Source organism: Lipophrys pholis (assembly GCF_963383615.2).
Source record: "Lipophrys pholis genome assembly, chromosome: 11".
Taxonomy (NCBI): domain Eukaryota; kingdom Metazoa; phylum Chordata; class Actinopteri; order Blenniiformes; family Blenniidae; genus Lipophrys; species Lipophrys pholis.
Genome location: NC_137631.1, coordinates 1,461,165 through 1,482,007, shown reverse-complemented (window position 1 = coordinate 1,482,007; position 20,843 = coordinate 1,461,165). Strand labels below are relative to the sequence as shown.

Genomic DNA, 20,843 nt, shown 5'->3' with positions numbered 1-20,843 from the left:
TGCTCATGATCTAGAATTTTTCTTTTATTTGCTCATGATCTAACATTTTTCTTTTATTTTTGCTCATGATCTAACATTTTTCTTTTTTTTTTTTGCTCATGATCTAACATTTTTCTTTTTTTTCTTGCTCATGATCTAACATTTTTCTTTTTTTTTTTGCTCATGATCTAACATTTTTCTTTTTTTTTTGCTCATGATCTAGAATTTTTCTTTTATTTGCTCATGATCTAACATTTTTCTTTTTTTTTTTGCTCATGATCTAACATTTTTCTTTTTTTTTTTGCTCATGATCTAACATTTTCTTTTTTTTTTTGCTCATGATCTAGAATTTTTCTTTTATTTGCTCATGATCTAACATTTTTCTTTTTTTTTTTGCTCATGATCTAACATTTTTCTTTTTTTTTTTGCTCATGATCTAACATTTTTCTTTTTTTATTTTCTCATGATCTAACATTTTTCTTTTTTTTTTGCTCATGATCTAACATTTTTCTTTTTTTATTTGCTCATGATCTAGAATTTTTCTTTTATTTGCTCATGATCTAACATTTTTCTTTTTTTTTTTTGCTCATGATTTAACATTTTTCTTTTTTTTTGCTCATGATCTAACATTTTTCTTTTTTTTTGCTCATGATTTAACATTTTTCTTTTTTTTTTTTCTCATGATCGAACATTTTTCTTTTTTATTTGCTCATGATCTAACATTTTTCTTCTTTTTTTTTTCTCATGATCTAGCATTTTTCTTTTTTTTTGCTCATGATCTAACATTTTTCTTTTTTTTTTTGCTCATGATCTAACATTTTTCTTTTTTTTGCTCATGATCTAACATTTTCTCATGTTTTGCTCATGATCTAACATTTTTCTTTTTTTTTTGCTCATGATCTAGAATTTTTCTTTTTTTTTTGCTCATGATTTAACATTTTTCTTTTTTTTGCTCATGATCTAACATTTTTCTTTTTTTTTTTGCTCATGATCTAACATTTTTCTTTTTTTTTTTGCTCATGATCTAACATTTTTCTTTTTTTTTTTGCTCATGATCTAACATTTTTCTTTTTTTTTTTGCTCATGATCTAACATTTTTCTTTTTTTTATTTTCTCATGATTTAACATTTTTCTTTCTTTTTTTGCTCATGATCTAACATTTTTCTTTTTTTTTTTTGCTCATGATCTAGAATTTTTCTTTTTTTTTTTGCTCATGATCTAACATTTTTCTTTTTTTTGCTCATGATCTAACATTTTCTCATGTTTTGCTCATGATCTAACATTTTTCTTTTTTTTGCTCATGATCTAACATTTTTCTCATGTTTTGCTCATGATCTAACATTTTTCTTTGTTTTGCTCATGATTTAACATTTTTCTTTTTTTGTTTTGCTCATGATCTAACATTTTTCTCATGTTTTGCTCATGATCTAGAATTTTTCTTTTTGTTTTGCTCATGATCTAACATTTTTCTTTTTTTGTTTTGCTCATGATCTAACATTTTTCTCATGTTTTGCTCATGCCCCAGCTTTTTTCATGCTCTGGCTTTTGCCTTTTCTTTTTTTTGCTCACGCTGGGAGCTTTTTCCTTCTTCTCATGCTGTAACCTTTTTTTTCTCTTTTTTTTTTGTGCTCGTGCTGTAACCTTTTTTTTTTCTTTTTTTTTTTGTGCTCGTGCTGTAAGCTGTCCGCACTCGCTGTTCTCAACACGCAGACACGAGCCGCCTCTGCATTCCGACAAACACCGGCTCTGATTGGCCGGTTAACACGTCCGTCATCTTTCCCAAGGCTGCACTCTGCCCTGATTGGCCGAGGTGACAGCTACCAGTGTATCGCGGCGCTGATTGGCTGAGAAACTAGGTTAGTGGTCCGACGGGCATGACGGAGAGAAAGTGGGTCACCGACTGGTTTATGTCACTCTGCTGTTTCTGTGGCGTTAAAACCGACTATCAATGGAGACTCCGACACGCCAGCTGCTGTGAGTACTGACTGCTCGTTACGGGGTTCTATTTTACACCCTGAATGGATGCCGTCGATGTTCCCCTGCGCGGTGTCCGTGTGGTTCGGTAGCCGAGGAGGATGAGAGCTCCTCGGCTGGAGGCTAATATTAGCCACCGGGCGGAGGAACGGAGAAGAAAACACCGTGTGCCTGTGTGTGGGTCGGGCCGCGGGGAAGCGCTGTCAGCCGGGACCGGGGAGCCGCTAACGGCCCCAGGGCTGAGCTTGAGAGCCCGGTCCGCCGGGGCTGGAGAGTGGTGGCCGAACGTGACCCGGACGGAGGGCGATGCTAACAGGCTAGCAATGTAAACAGGCCTGAGAGGGGGGGGGGTGGAGGAGGAGGAGATGGAGGTGGAGGAAGAGATGGAGGTGGAGGAGGAGATGGAGGAGAAGGACATCCAGCACTGTTTCTTCGACAGCATCTCTATCCTGCCTGGATAACTAATTCTCCTGTTACCTAAACACAGAGCAGAGCGCCCGGTTCCAAGCCTCAGTTATGCAATATCGTCACAGTGACTGGAGACAGCCTGCACAGTCACAGGAACTGGATCAGGAGGACACAAACTACCAGGATACAATCTACCAGAGAAACAACCTGGGGAAATATCAAAGAGAGAAAGTACCATAGGAAATACCAGGATGGTTAAACACGTTGATTTAAACACTACTAGATGAAGCAATTTCACTATTTAGACTTATTGAAAGCCGCCTCATGACTTTATTTATTAATTTCATAGTTTTTTTGTTTACATATGACAGTCGACGTGAATTAGGACTGGGTGATATTACTTTCACTCTCGTATGCGATGATTGACATTTCGCCGTAAGCTTGAACTGAACGGTGGCGAACAGCTTGCTGATCAAGTTCAAGTACCTGGATCTTTCCTATGAACCGGGTGAAGCCGTGCAGGTTTTCTCTTCCTTGAGCTGGTCAGACCAGCAGCGAGGATTGCCCCTTGTGTTTTCGGGCTGTTCTTGAGTTTTGCCTCTAGTCACACAACTCGGACGTAAATTTAAAATAATGACATTAAATACGAGCCTCGTGCAGAAGGCCTCCATGTCATTGGCCTCCTTTTGTTGACATGTAGATGAATCTGCAGTATGTCGTGTGGCCTTTGTATGAAATGCAACAAAAACAATCTGAAAATTGGATGAACCTCTGAAAGTGAAAACCTTTCTACCTCGACGACGTTTTAAAGTTTGTCTGAAGGGTTGGTTTTTATCTGAGGCTTTCTACGTTGAGAAAAATTCAAGAACATAATGTAGAGCAAAGTCTATAAACTGGCCGTATTTCTTTACTTATAGTGTAACGACATGTGTTGAATAGGATGGACACTCATGGCCACTTGAGTTTTAGATGCTTTGAGCTAAAGATGGTCCACCGTGGTTGTAAAGCTTTCGCATTTTTGTTTTGGAAAAGTTCCGTGTTTACATGGTGACGTTTTTGAAAACATTGTCCCTTACGTGGAAATGTCGGAAACGCTGTTGGTGTATTGTTGTTATTGTCCGTCTACTGAGCATGTGCAGAACAGCTCTATTACAACCATGGTGTGTATGCCGGGTAGAGGCATTGGAGAAAAGTCGCATTTTCCTTTGTTTCCACGGAGACGGAGCGTTTCCAAAAAGTTGTGTCTTCAGTGACTCCGAGCACCGTTGTTGTGTAAACGGACCCCCAAAACTCTACCAAACGGAGCCTCAGGTGTTTTTTTTTTTTTCAGGTTTCCAGTCAGGTAGAACCCTCCACTGGGTTCTTATCAGGAGTTGAGATAACAGAAGTCTGTTGTGATGATTCAGCAGCGCAACCGTTCGCTATCAGTTTGACAAACCGGCCATTTCTGTAAGGAAATGCGACGTCGACTAATGCATGTAGTGCAAAGGTCGCCTGTTCTCGTACGTGATCTTTACTCATAGACCAGATTTGTTCCCTCGCTCAGAGACACACAGATGGTTCCTTGAGTCAGTTGGACTCCAGACACAGTGAGACGAACCTCCAGCAGAGCCGGTTCCACTGCGTAAAGATCAGAAATGTGATTCTTCTTTCTCCGTCTGGATGCTGGTGAGTCACGCCGAAAGCCCAGCGGAGCACATATTTCTGAGAGGGACACCGGGCGCTTCACCTCCGCCGTCCAGCCAAGACTTCTGCTGATGAGATTAAACTGCAGTTTGAAGCTGGCCTGCGTAGAACTGAGGGATGACTTCCTTTTCTGTAAATCTGAAGTCCCTTTGTTGCAGTGGCTTCTCCTCTAATTGGAGCTGGTGTTATGAGAGTGTTGCAGACTGACGCAGGTCCTCTGCGTATCGAGCTGATGCTCGTCGGATGTAAATTGTGACCTGATTGGAGGATGAAATGGAGACGCAGTCTGTTCACTCATCAGGTGTGGGCCCTGTGTCTGCTGCGGTTTTCCCTCGGGTTCTCTCACCGCCCGTCTTCACTTCTTCGCCTCGAATGGTTGAAATTCACTCGCTGATGAAACAGGAAGTCGCATTAACAGGGTCGTTCATGGTTCGAAGACTGATGAGAGAAACGAAAGCTTCCCGTCTTAATCCTTTTGCCTTTTATATCAAACGCTTTCATTCAGGTTGGATGAACTCCTGGTCATACTGAACACTGCTGCGATACTAACCAGATGCATTAGATGTGTGGGAAAGCGAACCGATTGTCCCGAGAACTCGCTGCGTGTTAAAGACTTGAAAATGAGAAAAAGTGTAAAACAGGAATTTCCATAAATTGCACATGTGCAGTATGAGAAACATATGGGAGAGTTTACTTACAATTTCATCACTGTTCCATTGCTACTTTCACACAAAGAGGCCTTGACCTTGATAAACCAGTGGTCCCAGTCTCAGGTGTGTCAATACATTTTACTCTCTTGAGCGGCCCGGACCGGTAAAACACAGCCACGATAACCTTTAAATTCAAACTTTAGAGTTTTTCTTTGTTGTGGTGTAGATGATGAGAATGTCTATATTTTCACAAAACCAAAGAATTACGACAGAAAATAACTTCAATCTCAAAATGGAGCCAATATTAATGAAACCTTCTGGTGCAAAAAACAGTGAAACGTCCAAACGACTGCTGCATTCTGGATGTTTTTACAGACTCCTCCTGCCAGCTTGGCTTTCAGGCTAGTTTGATAGCAACCACGTAGCGAGTTCTCACGCCGATGTCTCAGCTCTGCTCCCAGTGTCCTGATGTGTCACTACTCTTAAGAAATTGTTTAGAAATTTGTTTGTTTTTCAGGTTTTGATCATTTTTTGATGGTTTGGCCGGATCAGGGCCGGTTGCAGGCCGGCTTTGGCCCACAATTGGCCTTATGTTGACGCCGCTGGTCTAAGTCATTTGACTGTGGATGACACCGCCCACCTCTTTTAAAACGCCCAACATTTCATATTGTTTTACCCCCTAAAATGTCCCCCTCGGTTCACAGTTTAACTGGGAGCCTTTCATTCAGTCTACATCAGAGGACGGTGTCATTTACATGTCAGATGTTATATATTTGGTTCCTTTTTCTGTCCTCTTGTAAAACGTGAGAAGTGACTGTTCAGACGGTGGAGGATGTAAATACAGTGATTTACTGAAGTTTGAGTAAATGACAGAGGGAACAGGTTTGAAGACTGTCGCATTGTGGAGATTCAGTGTGGAGGTGGGAGGTAACACTTGTGTCGACGTAACATGAATGTGTCCGGGTGGAAATGGATCAGAATCACTTTATTAATCCCTGGAGGAAATTCTTTAAAATGAACAAATATTCTAGAAATAAACCAAGAAATCTGAAGTCCAGCACATAACACCTTTTAAATAAGTGGGGCTGCGAGGAAACACTTAACTGCAGTTTTTATTGGTTTGCAAAGCCGAGTCATGAAAGTTTTTATCAGAACTGTTGTGAGAAGATGAACTTCTGTGGTTTGTGTTGTGACTGTCTTTATATTACTAAAAGCAGAGTCAGGCTTCTCATTTAAGTGTCTTTCTCAAAGTTTGGAGATGTTTGTTTAGATCCCAGACTGAGAGTTTCTCTCCGTATCTGAACTTCTTCCAAGGTGTGGTCCTTAATTGCCCAAACCTAAATTACCTTTTTCCCCCGGTTTGCCCTGACCCGTTTCCCCGAGGTTCTACCTCAAACGTTTAAAAAACACGCCATCCAGAACCTTCCCGGCTGAACGTCTCTGAGCCGACACCAGGATGTAAACCCGATCAGAAAGGCCCCCGATCACACGTTTTATTCAGGAACACCTGCTGAATATGATTCAAGACATGTCAGAACCAGAGTTCCTTCGAAAGCACATCAGTTACATTTTATTGCCACATGGTGCAAAATGCACCCAGAGACTAACTGACATGTACATTGAACAAAGTAATTCTGTAATTGGTAATACTGCAAGTGGTGTGCCGCCTGTTTCCAGCCGCTGATGCTGACGTCAGAGCCGTGTGACTGCATACTGTACATTGTATAGTGTGAAGTGATTCCAGCTGTGGAAACGCCCAGCTGATCTTTCAGCACACTGACCTGCTTCTTAAACTTTCACATTTAATGGCTCTGTGTTCCCGGCCGCCTGCTCGCTCACTGTACTCTGATTACTCACTGCTCCAGGTGGCACGCAGCCAGTTCATGACTCGTTTTCCTCTGCTGTCGTCGGGAGGCTTGGAGCTGCTGGAAATGAACTGAGGGAAAGTTAAAGGCTGTGAACGATGTGCTGGGAGAGGCTGAAAGTCTTCAACAGCAGCAGATGACAGCTTATTTAAGCCACATTTACGCACACTTATTTACAAAAATGGGTGATATTTCTCTGCGTTTCTTGCATTTACACATAAACGCAGGTACGCGTCTCCACAGACGAGGATTCCTGAAAACTCCGGTCACAGCGGAGATTTAGAAAAATTCCGTGTTTCCGTTTGCATCTAAAAACGGGTCGGCGGAGATTTACCACACAATTTGTGATGTGTTTTTTTCAGGATTCTGATTGGCTATCATGGCTTCATGCTTCTCGTTACACTACAGGTCTGGCTGGTCATAGTAGCTCTGAACCAGGTGGATACGCAGGTCTGGGTCAATGAAGATTTTTTGTTTTGTAATCGTAGAGGGGAAATACCTGTTTTTCTAAAAACCTGGGACGTGTAAATGTGGCCTTAGACAGACGCCCCATTAGGAAAGAACCCCTCCATCTTTTCTCCAGTTAATAGAAAAGAGTGTGAGGTTAGTTTTAATAGAATGTGGTTATGACGAACAGCCTTCCAGATTAGTCTCATTGTTGACGGTATTTTTTGAATGACAGAGGATCTCCAGTCGGCTCCTCTGTGCTGACATGAGTCAACGAAGGAGCTGAGAAGCTTTTAAAACTAAACACAGGTGAGGCCAGTGACGTCACATCTTCATACTCGGAGCACAAAGTAAACTCCTCTGATGATGACGTGTTGGTGAACCTCACCTCCGTCAGATCACAACTGTCTTGGTTTTTACCCTCCTGAAGTCTGGTTCAGTGTGGCAGAGCCGGGGGCAGATCGGCGTGTGTTCAGGGGGCAGATCTGAGTGGGTGTAGAACAAAGTGGAGCAAAAGGTTCTGCTGACTCAGACTCGGAGGAGGAAAACAGACCGTGACCTAGTTTAACTGCTGAACGGTTCCTCTGGTGGAACACTGAGGGTCTCCTCTCAACCTGGAGCTCTGCTGCTCCTCTTCCTCCTCCCCTCCTCTTCCTCATCTCCTCTACAGAGGAGCTGTCAAGCTGTATGTTGCACAGCTGCGGCCTAGTGAGTCATCATCATGTCATTTTCCCCAAAGAAAACTTCACATTAGTGGTTTTCTGCTCCAAATTGCAAAATGAGTGTTTAGAGTTTGTTTCCCACTGATTTCATTATATTGGTGAAATTACAAGGGTCAAAAAACAGCGATTGTTCCATAGAAGCTGAACGTTGGAATCTTTTAAGTTGGACCTTTCATGAAGAGTTAAAACGGAACGTTTCTTTCAGCCTGTAGCTGCGGATGTCACCACTTAGTGGCGCTGTAGTAACGGATCAACACTTCTGAACAAGCCCACCACTTAGTGATGCGAACGTCCTCACGGAGATGAAGCTCGGCTTTCCTCGTTCTCACGTTAAATGTTCTCATGTTAAACGATAGATGAAGATCTGACTGACGAGCTTCGTGTCTTTGCAGAGGAAGACGAGTCTCACCAGCTGCTTGAGGATCGGGTCCAGTCGGCGCACATCGAACCGTCCAACCAGGTCAGCCTGAATCCAACCAGACCAGAGACCAGACCGATCCGGATCTACGGGCCCGGGCACGAGGCCTCTTCCAGTTTCCAATCCAGGTAATCCAGCCGGCTCCATCCTGCGTGTGCAGCCACTCAGGTTCCACCCGGAGGAATCCTCCACCTCGCCTCAACTCAAGTCAGAACCAGCAGCAGAACCCACACCGGGTGGTTCTGTGGTCCAGGCCGAATTCAGCTGGAGTCGCACCATGTTTTAAATATTGTCCACAAGCTGCGTGTGAAGACTTTAATCTGCAATAACTCAGATTTTAAAAGCTCTTTGTTCTCAGGACTCTGGAGGTTAGCATTTAGCATTTAGCGATGTCGCTGCACCGTGCATTCAGATTTGACCTGAAGCTTCCAGAAGCCTTTAAAGCTTCAATAAGAGAAGTGAAGCGAAGCAGCTCTTGGAGCTGTCATGTCTTCACAGACTGGATCACAGCGTCTCGGGGTGAATGATGGCGTGTTAGCCTCAGCGTGGCTAGCTAGCAGCAGCAGGTTAAAATCCAAAGTTTTGGCGTGATGTGGCCTTTATGTTCAAGTTCAAAGTTCAAAAAGTTTATTTGTCAGATATGCTGCATGTTGCCATGCAGCACAAATGAAATTGCAGTCCTCCCCATCAGTGCAAAAGTGCAAACAATTTAGGAGTAAATAAAGTAAAAGAAAACAAAATAACAGGAATAGAAATACTATACAGTCTATACAATCTATACAACAGTGCGAAAACAGATTCATATTTCCAGTTTGAAATGTTTCAAGTCATCTTCACTAAAGTAACTTTCAAACCAGAATCAGCTGTGTTTTTTAATATTTCCTCTAAAATGGACTGAGAATGGAATAATTCACGACTTGCTAGTGAGTTGTTCGCGTTGCGGTACCTGGTGTCGGCTCAAACAGGATTAAACAAAGGGTTAAATCCTGGATATTTTATGAGCTGCAGCCGTCATTTCTCTCTGCTGTAATTAACAGCAACCAACAGAAGCTTAAATAAACGATGAGGCTGAACGGCTCTGACGTCTCCGCCGCCCTGAACCTGATACGACTCAACCTACATCTGCGGGCGTAATGCCTGGGACATGTAGAGCGTGCCGACGGGGACAAAGAGACTTCCTGTTTGTTCCACACTTGGCCTACATGACGTGAAGAGGCTCCGCGGGGTTCCTGTCTCTGAAGGCTTCCTCACTGAACGGTCTTCGTCACAGCCTCTCTCACTGTACGAGACGGATGTAACTCATCATCCTGCAGACGGAACGAGGGGAACAGCAGCTGAATCGGAGCTCGCGCCAATAAAATGTCATCAGCGTGCGCCGCTCATTCAGGAAAAAAGAAAAGCGCGAAACACGGACGCAACTTTTGCTTCTGTGGCAGTTTTACGTTTGGAGAACGATCCTATGTTGTCTCTTGTGTCGCATCATTAATGACATTGTGTCGTTCTGCGTCTCTATTGGTCAGTTAAAGTTCCTCCACACGGGAAAAATGAAAACCTTGACGATCCAGTTTTATTTGGAAAACTGATAATCGATACTTTTCTCCAGGCTTCAAGACTCTTTCCTTGAGAAAGTCTGGATTTATTTTCACTCTGAATTTGGCAAATGTTGATATTCTGGCTGAAGCTGCCGGCACGCCATCTTTGATATCCCAGAATCCCTTGGGGCAGGTTTCCCAAGATGGCGTCAGTCGGGAAACATCGACAGTTTGTTGGTTTGTCTGGAAACTTCTGGACTTTGTTGTGAAGGATTGAGGAGACGAGAGGAGACGAGTGGCGATGGTCTGGTTTTGGTGTTTTGCTTTATTCTCTGGGCAGAAGTGATTCCTTTATTCGGAAGAGAGTTTCAAGATTCTTTTCCTGGTAGAGTAACTTTGAGATGAAGCAACGGCTCTGAACGTCAGACGCTGTCTGATGTGTATCCTCCGCTTGCGAACCGAAAACCTCGGCCGTCCTGAACTTTGCACAATGTGCGAGCAGTTTGAGCCGCGACCAAAGATTCCACTAACGATCCTCCCACAATCCAAACGCTCGTCTGTGTGTGTGTGTGTATATATGTGGCTTAAAGGAGATTCTTCTGTGTTCACAGTCGAGGGCTCAAGAGTGGATGGAAGGAGATGATTTTAACACAGAGGCTGTGATGAACATCTGTGGTGAGTCTGGATTCTTCAAAGCACTTCTTCATGTGTGTCGGTTTGATTCAAACTGCTTTAATGTGATGGAATGAGCATAAAATACATCCAGACCAAAAAAAAAAAAAAATCGGAATGAATTTAGATCAAAGAAATTATTGGTGCGACTTGATTCAAATAAAAGCTCTTTAATAGATTTAAATCAGATGTCACAAATCTTTTTTTTTTTATCAGTTCAGACTGATTTTTGCAGATGAATGAATGAATAAATAGACGTACGCGTATTCAGACCACGAGTAAATATTCAACAGATTGACAAAAGGAACTTGGCCACACGTGAGATTTTTTGGGAAAAATAGTGACACAAAAGGAAATAAATCATTTCTAAAGTGAAATATGTGAAAAGTTTGACCGTCTGACCAATCCTGCGTTTCTTCTCCTGTCGTACCGGCCATGTCTGTCGTGTTTCTAACCGGGTCAGGGGCAGGACTGGTGTCTTCAGACTGTTCTGTTCAGTTCTGCTCTGACCTGCTGATGGTCTCCACCTTCACCGAGCTCTTCCTGGTTCTGTTCCGTTTCCTGGTTCTGTTCCGTTTCCTGACTCCGTTCTGTTCCTGGTTCTGCTGCTCAGATGACCTGATGGCAGACCAAAGGATGGACATCTCGTCTACTATGACTGACTTCATGTCCCCCAGCTCCACCGACCTCATCTCCAGCTCCATCAGCACACCCAGCATGGACTACACCCGCAAGAGGAAGGGCAGCACCACGGACTACCAGTGAGACCCCCTCTAATCTCTCTGTATTCTCAGATTAACAAAGGACCCGTCTGTATTTATGGATTATAATTTCTGATTCAATCGCTTACTTAGACGATGTTATAGTTTATGTCCTTTTGGACGTCGGTGCTTTTTCTGTTTGATGTGAAACTTAAAGATTGTATTTTCTATATTTACGATATTACAGGCTGGAAAAGGTAAAATATAACATAATGAAGCTCAATCCTCATAAATATCAAATACTGATTGATTTTTTTTAAACATTTTTTCCATAAGATGTTTTGTCAGGCTGATGAAGAACATCAACTTGGATTATTTGAATTATTCTTGGTTTTAGATTAAATATTCCTTTGAATTGAAGTTTTTCTCCCTCTTAAAAACTAGAAGATGAAAAAAATAAAATAATGTAAAGCTTTTTAAGTTGCTTTTAAAATCTTTATTTTGAAAATTTTTATAATTAAAAGACAATGAAATAATGATGCTACTAATAATAATGAGGGGAAAATAGAAATTTAAAATCATTACAATAGAGAAAAATAGATTCAATGAGGACAATTAGCTTTTTCTTTTACTCTGGAAGGAAGATGTTGACTTACTACATTAAAAAATGAAGTTTTGAATAAACTTTCTCCACGTTTGACCCTTTTTCATGGATCATTTGTTTTCTCTTTGCAGGATCGATGGATTCTCATTCGAGTAAGTTATTAGATATTCACACACACACACACACACACACACACACACACACACACACACACACACACACACACACACACACACACACAAAATGATTTCAGTCCTCTGAATGTGTGTGTGTTGCTCTTTCAGTGACATGGACCTTGATAAGGACAAGCTGGGCAGGTAAGACTCTTCTTCTGTGAAATAACCTGAAAACTGATTCTCAGTTCGGAATAAATGCCTGAAGCCAAATAATAGAGATCCTCATTCAGAGTATGAATATTTTATGATCTGCGTGAGAAACCCGGAGGCAAAGTATCACGGAGCTGCTTCCAGCCGCCTCATTAAAAACTGGTTTCCACTCTTTTTGTCCGAGTTAATAAAGCAAACACATTTCTTTATAGAGGAAATGGCTCGTTGTGACGTTTGTTCCACGTGTCGGAGGAGCGGGGGGGGGGTGGGGGGGCAGCGTTCCGTCCTCACGTTTTAGCAAGAGGTCGATGGAAATCAGCCGTCCGCCGGGTGTCTTTCACCTCGTGTGTGGACTTTAAAGGTGTCAGGAGCAACTTGAGCTCCTCAGAACAAGTGCAGCCTGTAAAGTGCAGTTGAGATCAGAAGGATGTAGAAAGAAGCGTTTCATCAATGTGTTACACAAGCTTAAACCAACAACTGGCTGGTGAGGTTAGATTTAGTCACCATCCTCCTCCTCCTCCTCCTCCTCCTCCTCTTCCTCCTCTCCACGACTGTAAAGCTGATGATGTTGTGTGTTTTTCTTTCAGCGACCAGCAGGGCCGGATTAAGAATGCCAGGTATGAACTTCCTCCCGTCTTACCTCTGCGTTCTCGCTGCGTAGCTTCACCCGTTTGAGGCGTGAAGGACTCTGGCTCGTCCCCCCCGGGACTAAACCTGGACTCTGCTCTCTCCTCCCGTTGCAGAGAGGCCCACAGTCAGATCGAGAAGCGGCGCCGGGACAAGATGAACAGCTTCATCGACGAGCTGGCGTCGCTGGTGCCCACCTGTAACGCCATGTCCCGCAAGCTGGACAAGCTGACGGTGCTGCGCATGGCGGTGCAGCACATGAAGACGCTCCGAGGTCAGAGGTCACTGCAGCCGTAGACACAGCGCCACACAAAAACCTCCATTACTACTGGAACCGACCGACGGCAAGAAAGTTGTCTCCAAAGAGAAAGAAGCCAGTATGATTCTTGACAGTGCAGTCACACCCAGCTCCCTGTTTATGGAGTACATATGCAGGGCGCCAGGGTTGCCAGATCTGACTCCGTTTCAGCCCAAACAACGTAAAACCTCCCAGCCCAGATTATCTGTAGGAATCATGTTGAAACCATGGAGCGCCACATCATGTAATAACGGTGTAATAGTGTAATTTTCACCTCATTGTGTAATAACGCCGCATTACGTAGTAAAAGTCTTGAAGGCATTTTATAAGAACTTAACGTTCTACCGTCGCTATGTTGGACACGAGCAGGAGCAAAGAGTGACGTAGAATTCTAGTCACACTGAATCTGAATTTTTTTTTGCATCAAATTAATTCATTTTCTTAATAAAATGTAAAAAAAAAAAAAAGTGTAACAAGTTGTTACTAAAGTTTTAATACAAAATGCGGCATTATTACATAATGAGGTGAAAAATTCATTACATTATTACATATTTCACCATTATTACACAATGGGGCGCGACAAACCATCAAACTATTTAATGTGTAGAAAAGAACACGACATAAACACGCAACTGCATCATGAAGTTAAAAGGCTACGAGAGTGTGGCTCCACAAATGGGGGAGACCCGCCCAACCTGGCAACGCTGGTCAGTGCGTTTAGATCTAGATTCTAGTGGTTGGTGCAACAGGATCCGACAGAATCCAGACAAAACAACGAGGAAAAGAAGAAGATTGAGTAAATGAAAGAGATCGTCTTTTAACATTCTGGCGGAGCCGCTTCCTCCGGCGTTGATTCGCGGCGGCGTTAACGTGTCGATGAGGTGGAAGCTGCATATTTGTAACTGACTCGTTCAGACGGCGGTCGCGTTGAAGGACATCAGATAAATAACCGGGCGGGTTCCACACACGATGACGTGATTCCCTCGGTGTTGTTGTAGTTCTGATGAAAGATAAAAGTCAAACTGCTGAGATCCCGAGGCGTCCGTCGGTCCGACCTTTCCTCACCCAGTCTTGTGTCGGTCCTTGCAGGTGCAGCCAATCCCTACACGGAAGCAAACTACAAACCTTCCTTCCTCTCGGACGAAGAGCTCAAACACTTGATACTACGAGTGAGTCCAGTTTGTTGTTTTCACCACGAGGTCCTGCCGGTGGGATGTGGAATAACCCCAGTGTTTTCTGCTCGTTGTGTGGCTGCGGCAGGCTGCTGATGGCTTCCTGTTCGTGGTCGGCTGCGATCGTGGGAAAATCCTCTTTGTTTCTGAATCCGTCTACAAGATCCTCAACTACAGTCAGGTGAGTGGAACCGAGGTCAAAGGTCACGTGCATCTGAAGCGTGGGGGGTTAAAGTATCAGCTGGAAGCCAAAGCAATCTGGTTAAAAATAAGCAGAGACTAAACAAACGGGCAGTTTGTGTCACTCGCCTGAAGTAACACCTCAATGATGGTTCCTGAGTGTTTGAAGTAACTACCACTGAAAGTAACTAACCAGTCCTGTGTCAACACATGTCATTACAGCAGAAAAACGAAGGAGTTGTGATTCAAAACCAGTGATGTTAATACTCTCGCTCTCTTTCTGCTTCTCTCTCTCTCTCTCTCTCTCTCTCTCGCTCGCTCTCTGTAGAACGACCTGATTGGTCAGAGTCTGTTTGACTACCTTCATCCTAAGGACATAGCGAAGGTCAAAGAGCAGCTGTCTTCTTCGGACACGGCTCCTCGCGAGCGTCTCATCGACGCCAAAAGTGAGTGGAGCCCTCAGTTTGCTTCACGTCGTCGTGTGTCTGTCCTCTGGAAGCTTCCGGAACGTCTCGGTGACACGGAGACGTCCAGAAAGGGCGGGGCTTATCTTCAGCGTGTCTCTGAGATGTTTCTGAGCTGCGACCGGAGAGCAGAACCTTCCAGAACTTTTGAGTTGTGACATGACGTGTGTGATGTCTGCAGCCGGTCTCCCCGTGAAGACGGACATAACGCCCGGCCCGTCCCGCCTCTGCTCCGGCGCCCGCCGCTCCTTCTTCTGCAGGATGAAGTGCAACCGGCCCTCCGTCAAAGTGGAGGACAAAGACTTCCCGTCCACCTGCTCCAAGAAGAAAGGTACTGCCCCCTCCCCGGCTGCTGCCCCCTCCCCCGCTGCTGCCCCCTCCGGGTCTGTTCCGGTCATTACAGGAGGAATCACAGCTCAGTTCACTCCACAGCGTCGCTCTTGCACAAACAGGGAAGTCGGCCTGAAAACATCCAAACATCCTCGTCTCTTCTGGGTTTAAATGAAATATCTGGAGACGGATCTATTTCAGGAGCCGTCTGAGCCTGAGACCGGCTTATTGTGGTTGTGGGAAAATACAAATATGATAATAACTAGTTCAGAAAGCTGTTTACTTTTCTGTTTTACATCATCAACAGTCCAGGACGGAAGTTCAGTAACTGATAGAGCTCGTTTTACCTGCTAACATCCAGATTATAGAGCATCTTCCTCCACTAACATCCATATTATAGAGCGTCTTCGCCCTCTAACATCCAGATTATAGAGCGTCTTCGCCCTCTAACATCCAGATTATAGAGCATCTTCCTCGTTGCTGTCTGCAGTGTTTTTCTTTCCAACAGAGCGTTGGCGTGACGTTGAGGTTGGACCTCGCAGCTCGGCGTCGGCACTTATCTTTAATTTTTTATGGTTAAACTAAATATTTCACGACTTCGTTCTCTCTCTGTCGTTGGATTAAAAAACAAAGTCTCAGATTTCAGTCTACAAAGTCCTCGGACGACCAGTTGATACCAGATTGATCTATCTTTTCTTTTTTTTAAGATTAAGTTTGTACGAGATAATCTGCTGACACAGCAGGTATAAATTTAATAAATCCGCTGTTGAACGTTGGCAGTAAAAAGTCTTCAGCGCCTCGTGAATGAACTTTGAGTTTAGTTAGTAAAATATTGAAGGAAACCATTAAATTCATTGTCTATTAGAATGAACGGCCATCATGAGTTTTTAAGTTCGTCCAGGAGCGGCGAATACTGTCATGATTGTAAAAAGTGTTGTTGCTCCAGAGACACATCAAAGTGTAGAAATATGTCCATTTGTCTTTAAAATGTTTTGATGTGTGTTTTTGTTTGAGTGATGGACGGTTTAAGTTCAGTGAAAGTCTGCCAGTATGTGGACGACACCCCGCTGTTTGTTTCCATTAATAACCGGCCCCTCCTCCGCCCCTCCCCCGCTTTACACAGCAGACCGTAAGAGCTTCTGCACCATCCACTCCACGGGCTACCTGAAGAGCTGGCCTCCCACCAAGATGGGCCTGGACGAGGACAACGAGCCAGACAACGAGGGCTGTAACCTGAGCTGCCTGGTGGCCATCGGCCGCCTGCACCCCCACATCGTCCCCCAGCCCAGCCTGGCCGACATCCGGGTCAAGCCCACCGAGTACGTGTCCCGGCATGCCATTGACGGGAAGTTTGTCTTCGTGGACCAGAGGTGAGTTGTGTGTGTGTGTGTGTCTGTGTGTGTGTGTCTGTGTGTGTGTGTCTGTGTGTCAACGCCTCACAATGTGTGTGTCCCTGCAGAGCCACGGCCATCCTCGCTTACCTCCCCCAGGAGCTGCTGGGAACTTCCTTCTACGAGTATTTCCACCAGGACGACATCGGACACCTCGCAGAGTGTCACCGACAAGGTGAGGGAGGGAGAGAGAGAGCTGGACAGAGTGAGACAGGGGTAGAGAGAGACCAACACAGAAGTAGAGAAACAGAGTGACAAAGAGAGAGAGAAACAGTGGGGGGGAGAGAGAGAGGTAGAGAAATGGAGCGAGTGACCGAGCGAGAGAGAGAGAGACCTTCATACTGTCTTGTCCTCTGCCGTCCGTCCTCAGTGCTGCAGATGAGAGAGAAGATCAACACCAACTGTTACAAGTTCAAGATCAAAGATGGCTCCTTCATCACCCTGAGGAGCCGCTGGTTCAGCTTCATGAACCCCTGGACCAAGGAGGTGGAGTACATCGTGTCCACCAACACCGTCGTCTCGTACGTATCCACAACCCGCTCGTCCCACATGTCCATGCTTCTCCTCCTCACAGCCGGAGGATCCAAGAACCATCAAACAATTTACTGAACTTACTAAATCCCCCCCCCCCCCCCCCCAGGTGTCCTATGATGGAGGGTTCAGATTATCCTCAGTCTGCGGCGTCTCCTCAGAGTATGGACAGTGTCCTCACTTCGGAGGGTGAGTCTGCTCGTCTGTCTCTCTCCTGCTTATGTTCCGGTCTGTCTGTCATGGCCGTCCATCAACTCTGTCCTCCTATTGGCTGTTGATTGACAGGTGGAGGCCGGCGGGCACTGCAGACAGTCCCGGGAATCCCTGGCGGGACTCGAGCAGGAGCCGGAAAGATCGGACGAATGATCGCAGATGAAGTGATGGAGATCCAGAGGTTAGGACGGACCACTTATGTATACGTATAATCTGGATATTAGAGGAGGAAGATGCTCTATAATCTGATTTTAGAGGAGGAAGATGCTCTGTAATCTGGATAATCTGATTCGTTTTGGTCCCTCCTCTTCAGGATCCGTGGCTCCTCCCCCTCCAGCTGTGGCTCCAGCCCTCTGAACATAACCAGCACTCCCCCACCCGACACCTGCTCTCCGGGGGGCAAGAAGGTAGAAAAACTCCCCCAACCAACCATAATCCTAATCCCTAACATCTCTCTGGTCTCTTTCATCACAGTTTTTAAATGGAAAATCCTCAAAAAAGCAGTTTGAACAGTATTTTTGGGGGTTTTTGTTCAGTAAAGGGATTCTGAGGGTTCAAGTTAAACTTTGACAACTTCCTGTCTCTCAACCAATCAGATGGTCCCATTTTATCTGTAGAACCAATCAGGACACACTGGAAGAGGTTTTCGGTTCAATTCAAATAAATCCACAGGATTATGATCTGCTTGTTTGAATGAATGAAACTTGAAGCGGGATGAGACTCACCGCTGCCCCCTGCTGGTCAGAGGTGGTGTCACTCAAATAAGAAACAGGCAGTTAAAAACAATAAGGATCATAAAAAAAAGGTTTCACTGGAAGATCTCAGGAACTCAAACACAGAAATGTGTGTGTGTGTGTGTGTGTGTGTGTGTGTGTGTGTCTGTGTAGATCCAGAATGGCGGCACACCTGAGCTGCCCAGCACTGGGATTATACCTGGACCAGACTCCGTGGGCTACCCGTACTCCAACCAGTCCATCATGAGTGAGTCCCAAACACAAGCTCACTTCATTCAGGCTCCTGTTTCCTGTTCTGACGTCTGCCCCTCCCCCACAGGTGATAACTCCCACCTGAGCATCGACATCATGGACGAGCCCGGCTCCAGCAGTCCCAGTAACGACGAGGCGGCCATGGCGGTCATCATGTCGCTGCTGGAGGCGGACGCCGGCCTGGGTGGCCCCGTGGACTTCAGCGACCTGCCCTGGCCTCTGTGAGGACGCCACACCCGAAGACCGGCGCTGCGTCTCCGGTCCCCGGCTGTACAAACGTCCACCTGAACTCCTGTAGACCAGACCTGAGCAGGTTCCACTCTAGAAACGTCGGCTCACACAAACTAACTCCAGAACTCCTGAGACGTCTCTGAGTGTCCCTGCAAGACGCTGTACAGCCCCCCCCCCCTCCCCCCATCCCCCGGAGGTCCTACCTGGACCACACCCCAACAACTTCCAACTCCACAAAGACACAACAAACCCTCTGAGGTCTTCAAATCCACGTGAGAAGAAAGCTGCTAGACCTGAGCAGTTTGGAACTCAAAACATCTGAGACGTTTCCAGATGTTGAAGCTTCTTCTGCTGCTGCTGCTCAGAACTTCACATGTCCTCCAACTGAAGTTCTCCTGATGACGCATCTGAGCTCTGCTCATCAGCTCCCACAGACCGACTCAACCGTCCAATGGTCCCCCAATGGTTCCTCCAATGGTTCCTCCAATGGTTCCTCCAATGGTCCCCCAATGGTTCCTCCAATGGTCCCCCAATGGTTCCTCCAATGGTCCTCCAATGGTTCCTCCAATGGTTCTCCTATGGTTCCTCCAATGGTTTCTCCAATGGTCCTCCAATGGTTCCTCCAATGGTTCCTCCAATGGTTCCTCCAATGGTTCCTCCAATGGTTCTCCAATGGTCCTCCAATGGTTCTCCAATGGTTCCTCCAATGGTTTCTCCAATGGTCCTCCAATGGTTCCTCCAATGGTTCTCCAATGGTCCTCCAATGGTTCCTCCAATGGTTTCTCCAATGGTTCCTCCAATGGTTCTCCAATGGTTCTCAATGTTTCCCCCAATTGTCCTCCAATGGTTCCTAATGGTTTTCCAATGGTTGCGCTCCTTTCCTGGTCGGTGGACGATGGCAGCGACTTGGAACCCCACAAGCTTTTCTGGCTCAACTGTTCACTCGATTCAATCAGGCTCCAGCAAAGACTAGCAGAGGTCAGGATACTCGTAGTAAACCTTGGATTACTACTTGGACCACAGTAAGAGAGCCGCAGGATCACACATGGAGAACATGCAAACTCCACCGTGGGTTCCTCCAGGACTTGTTCAGACCTGCTGCTCTGCTGCCGGCCTCGAGCTCTGAAGCTCTGCCACAAACGGTTCTGGTTCAGGACTCCACTGCTCCTCCATGAGGAAACCTTCTTCACTGCCATTAGCGCCTCCAGCTTGGACATGCTGGAAGCCGGTTAGCACGCAGGCTAACGTTCTGGAACCCGGTTAGCATGCAGGCTAACGTTCAGAGTCACTTCTGGGTCACAGGGTCCCCCCCCCCCCCCCCCACCCCCCCCCCACCCCCCCACCCCCATGGAATAAGAAACTGTTTGTTCCTGATCAGCAGCACATGAGCTACATTAGCACGGAGACCAAACAGAGTTTAGGAACACGGAACCGATCACCGTTGCCCCGGGAGATGCCCCACTTTAGTGTTTCTGCCCCCACAGCTCCTCGCCGGCGCTCTGCTGCCCTCATGTTGGCCGTTTGATTGGCGGGAGACGCGTGAGGGGGCGGAGCCTCAGAGTCCGGCAGTCTGCACAGATGATCGAGACTAAAACCTCACGTGAGATCAGCCACAACATTATGACCACCAGCAGCTGGTTCTAATGTTACGGCTCATCGAACACCGACGGAAAAACACAGACCTGTTAGTGGCACTTAAAAATTTAAATACTTCAATTCTAACTTTATAGATGTGCCACAAATAAAACGATATGAATGTTTCACGAAAATCAAAAAGCCCAAAAAATGTCTAACATTTTCAATATTTCACAAAAAATTTCAAAATAAAAACAAAATGTGAAGAAAGTGAATCCATCAATATGGCCTGTAAAGAAAAAAGAATGTCAACGCAGCAGGTAGCCGATTACGCTAACATGATGTCAAGAATAAAACATGCAAATTCTACCCTGGCCCCGCCCCCTCGCCCCCGGCCCCGCCCCCCCGACACCCTCCAATACATTCGTCCGTATCCGTTCTCGTGGGTTTTTTTTCTGTTTGACACTACAATAAAGTGTTGCCCCTGTTGATACCCCCCCCCCCCCCCACCCCCCCCCCACAATAATGTATCAAAACTTTAAATATTATCATGTTAAGAGTAAACTTTATGCAAATATATATGAGTATGATGAGTGTATCGTATCAGCAGTGGAATATTTTTAAAATAAAATTATTTGTTTCTGTCGGCTTCGTTTGGTTTTACAAGTTTTTTTTTACTGACATCTGCAGCCAATCAGAGGAGCCGTTGGATTTATAATATCCTGTTAGTGTCTGGTCACACACACACACACACACACACACACACACACACACACACACACACACACACACTTTGAAGTGTAAACAAAAACAACCTTTTTAAAAGCGATGGAGTTCCCATGTTTGTCCACTCGGGGTGCT

At 45.3% G+C, this 20,843-nt stretch overlaps 1 protein-coding gene across 1 annotated transcript; it reads left to right on the top strand.

Annotated features, from left to right (window-relative positions):
- The first annotated feature begins 1,848 nt into the window (after window positions 1–1,848).
- bmal1a (basic helix-loop-helix ARNT like 1a) lies at window positions 1,849–19,661 on the top strand. Its single transcript, XM_080474545.1, has 20 exons — window positions 1,849–1,953; window positions 8,124–8,277; window positions 10,293–10,356; window positions 10,967–11,114; window positions 11,790–11,810; window positions 11,943–11,975; window positions 12,572–12,601; window positions 12,728–12,885; window positions 13,999–14,078; window positions 14,170–14,262; window positions 14,590–14,707; window positions 14,907–15,056; window positions 16,179–16,425; window positions 16,515–16,621; window positions 16,817–16,967; window positions 17,087–17,166; window positions 17,263–17,371; window positions 17,504–17,597; window positions 18,078–18,171; window positions 18,244–19,661. Exons 3-20 carry the CDS (start codon window positions 10,311–10,313, stop codon window positions 18,399–18,401), a joined length of 1,917 nt encoding a protein of 638 aa, XP_080330671.1. The 5' UTR covers window positions 1,849–1,953; window positions 8,124–8,277; window positions 10,293–10,310; the 3' UTR covers window positions 18,402–19,661.
- The last annotated feature ends 1,182 nt before the right edge of the window (window positions 19,662–20,843 follow it).

Bases quoted from the DNA above. Each gene is read 5' to 3' on its own strand.
- bmal1a (XM_080474545.1), top strand. From the start codon at position 10,311: ATGGAAGGAGATGATTTTAACACAGAGGCTGTGATGAACATCTGTG. The intron at 15,057-16,178 runs GTACTGCCCCCT...CGCTTTACACAG, and splicing joins CACCTGCTCCAAGAAGAAAG to CAGACCGTAAGAGCTTCTGC. The intron at 16,622-16,816 runs GTGAGGGAGGGA...GTCCGTCCTCAG, and splicing joins CGCAGAGTGTCACCGACAAG to TGCTGCAGATGAGAGAGAAG.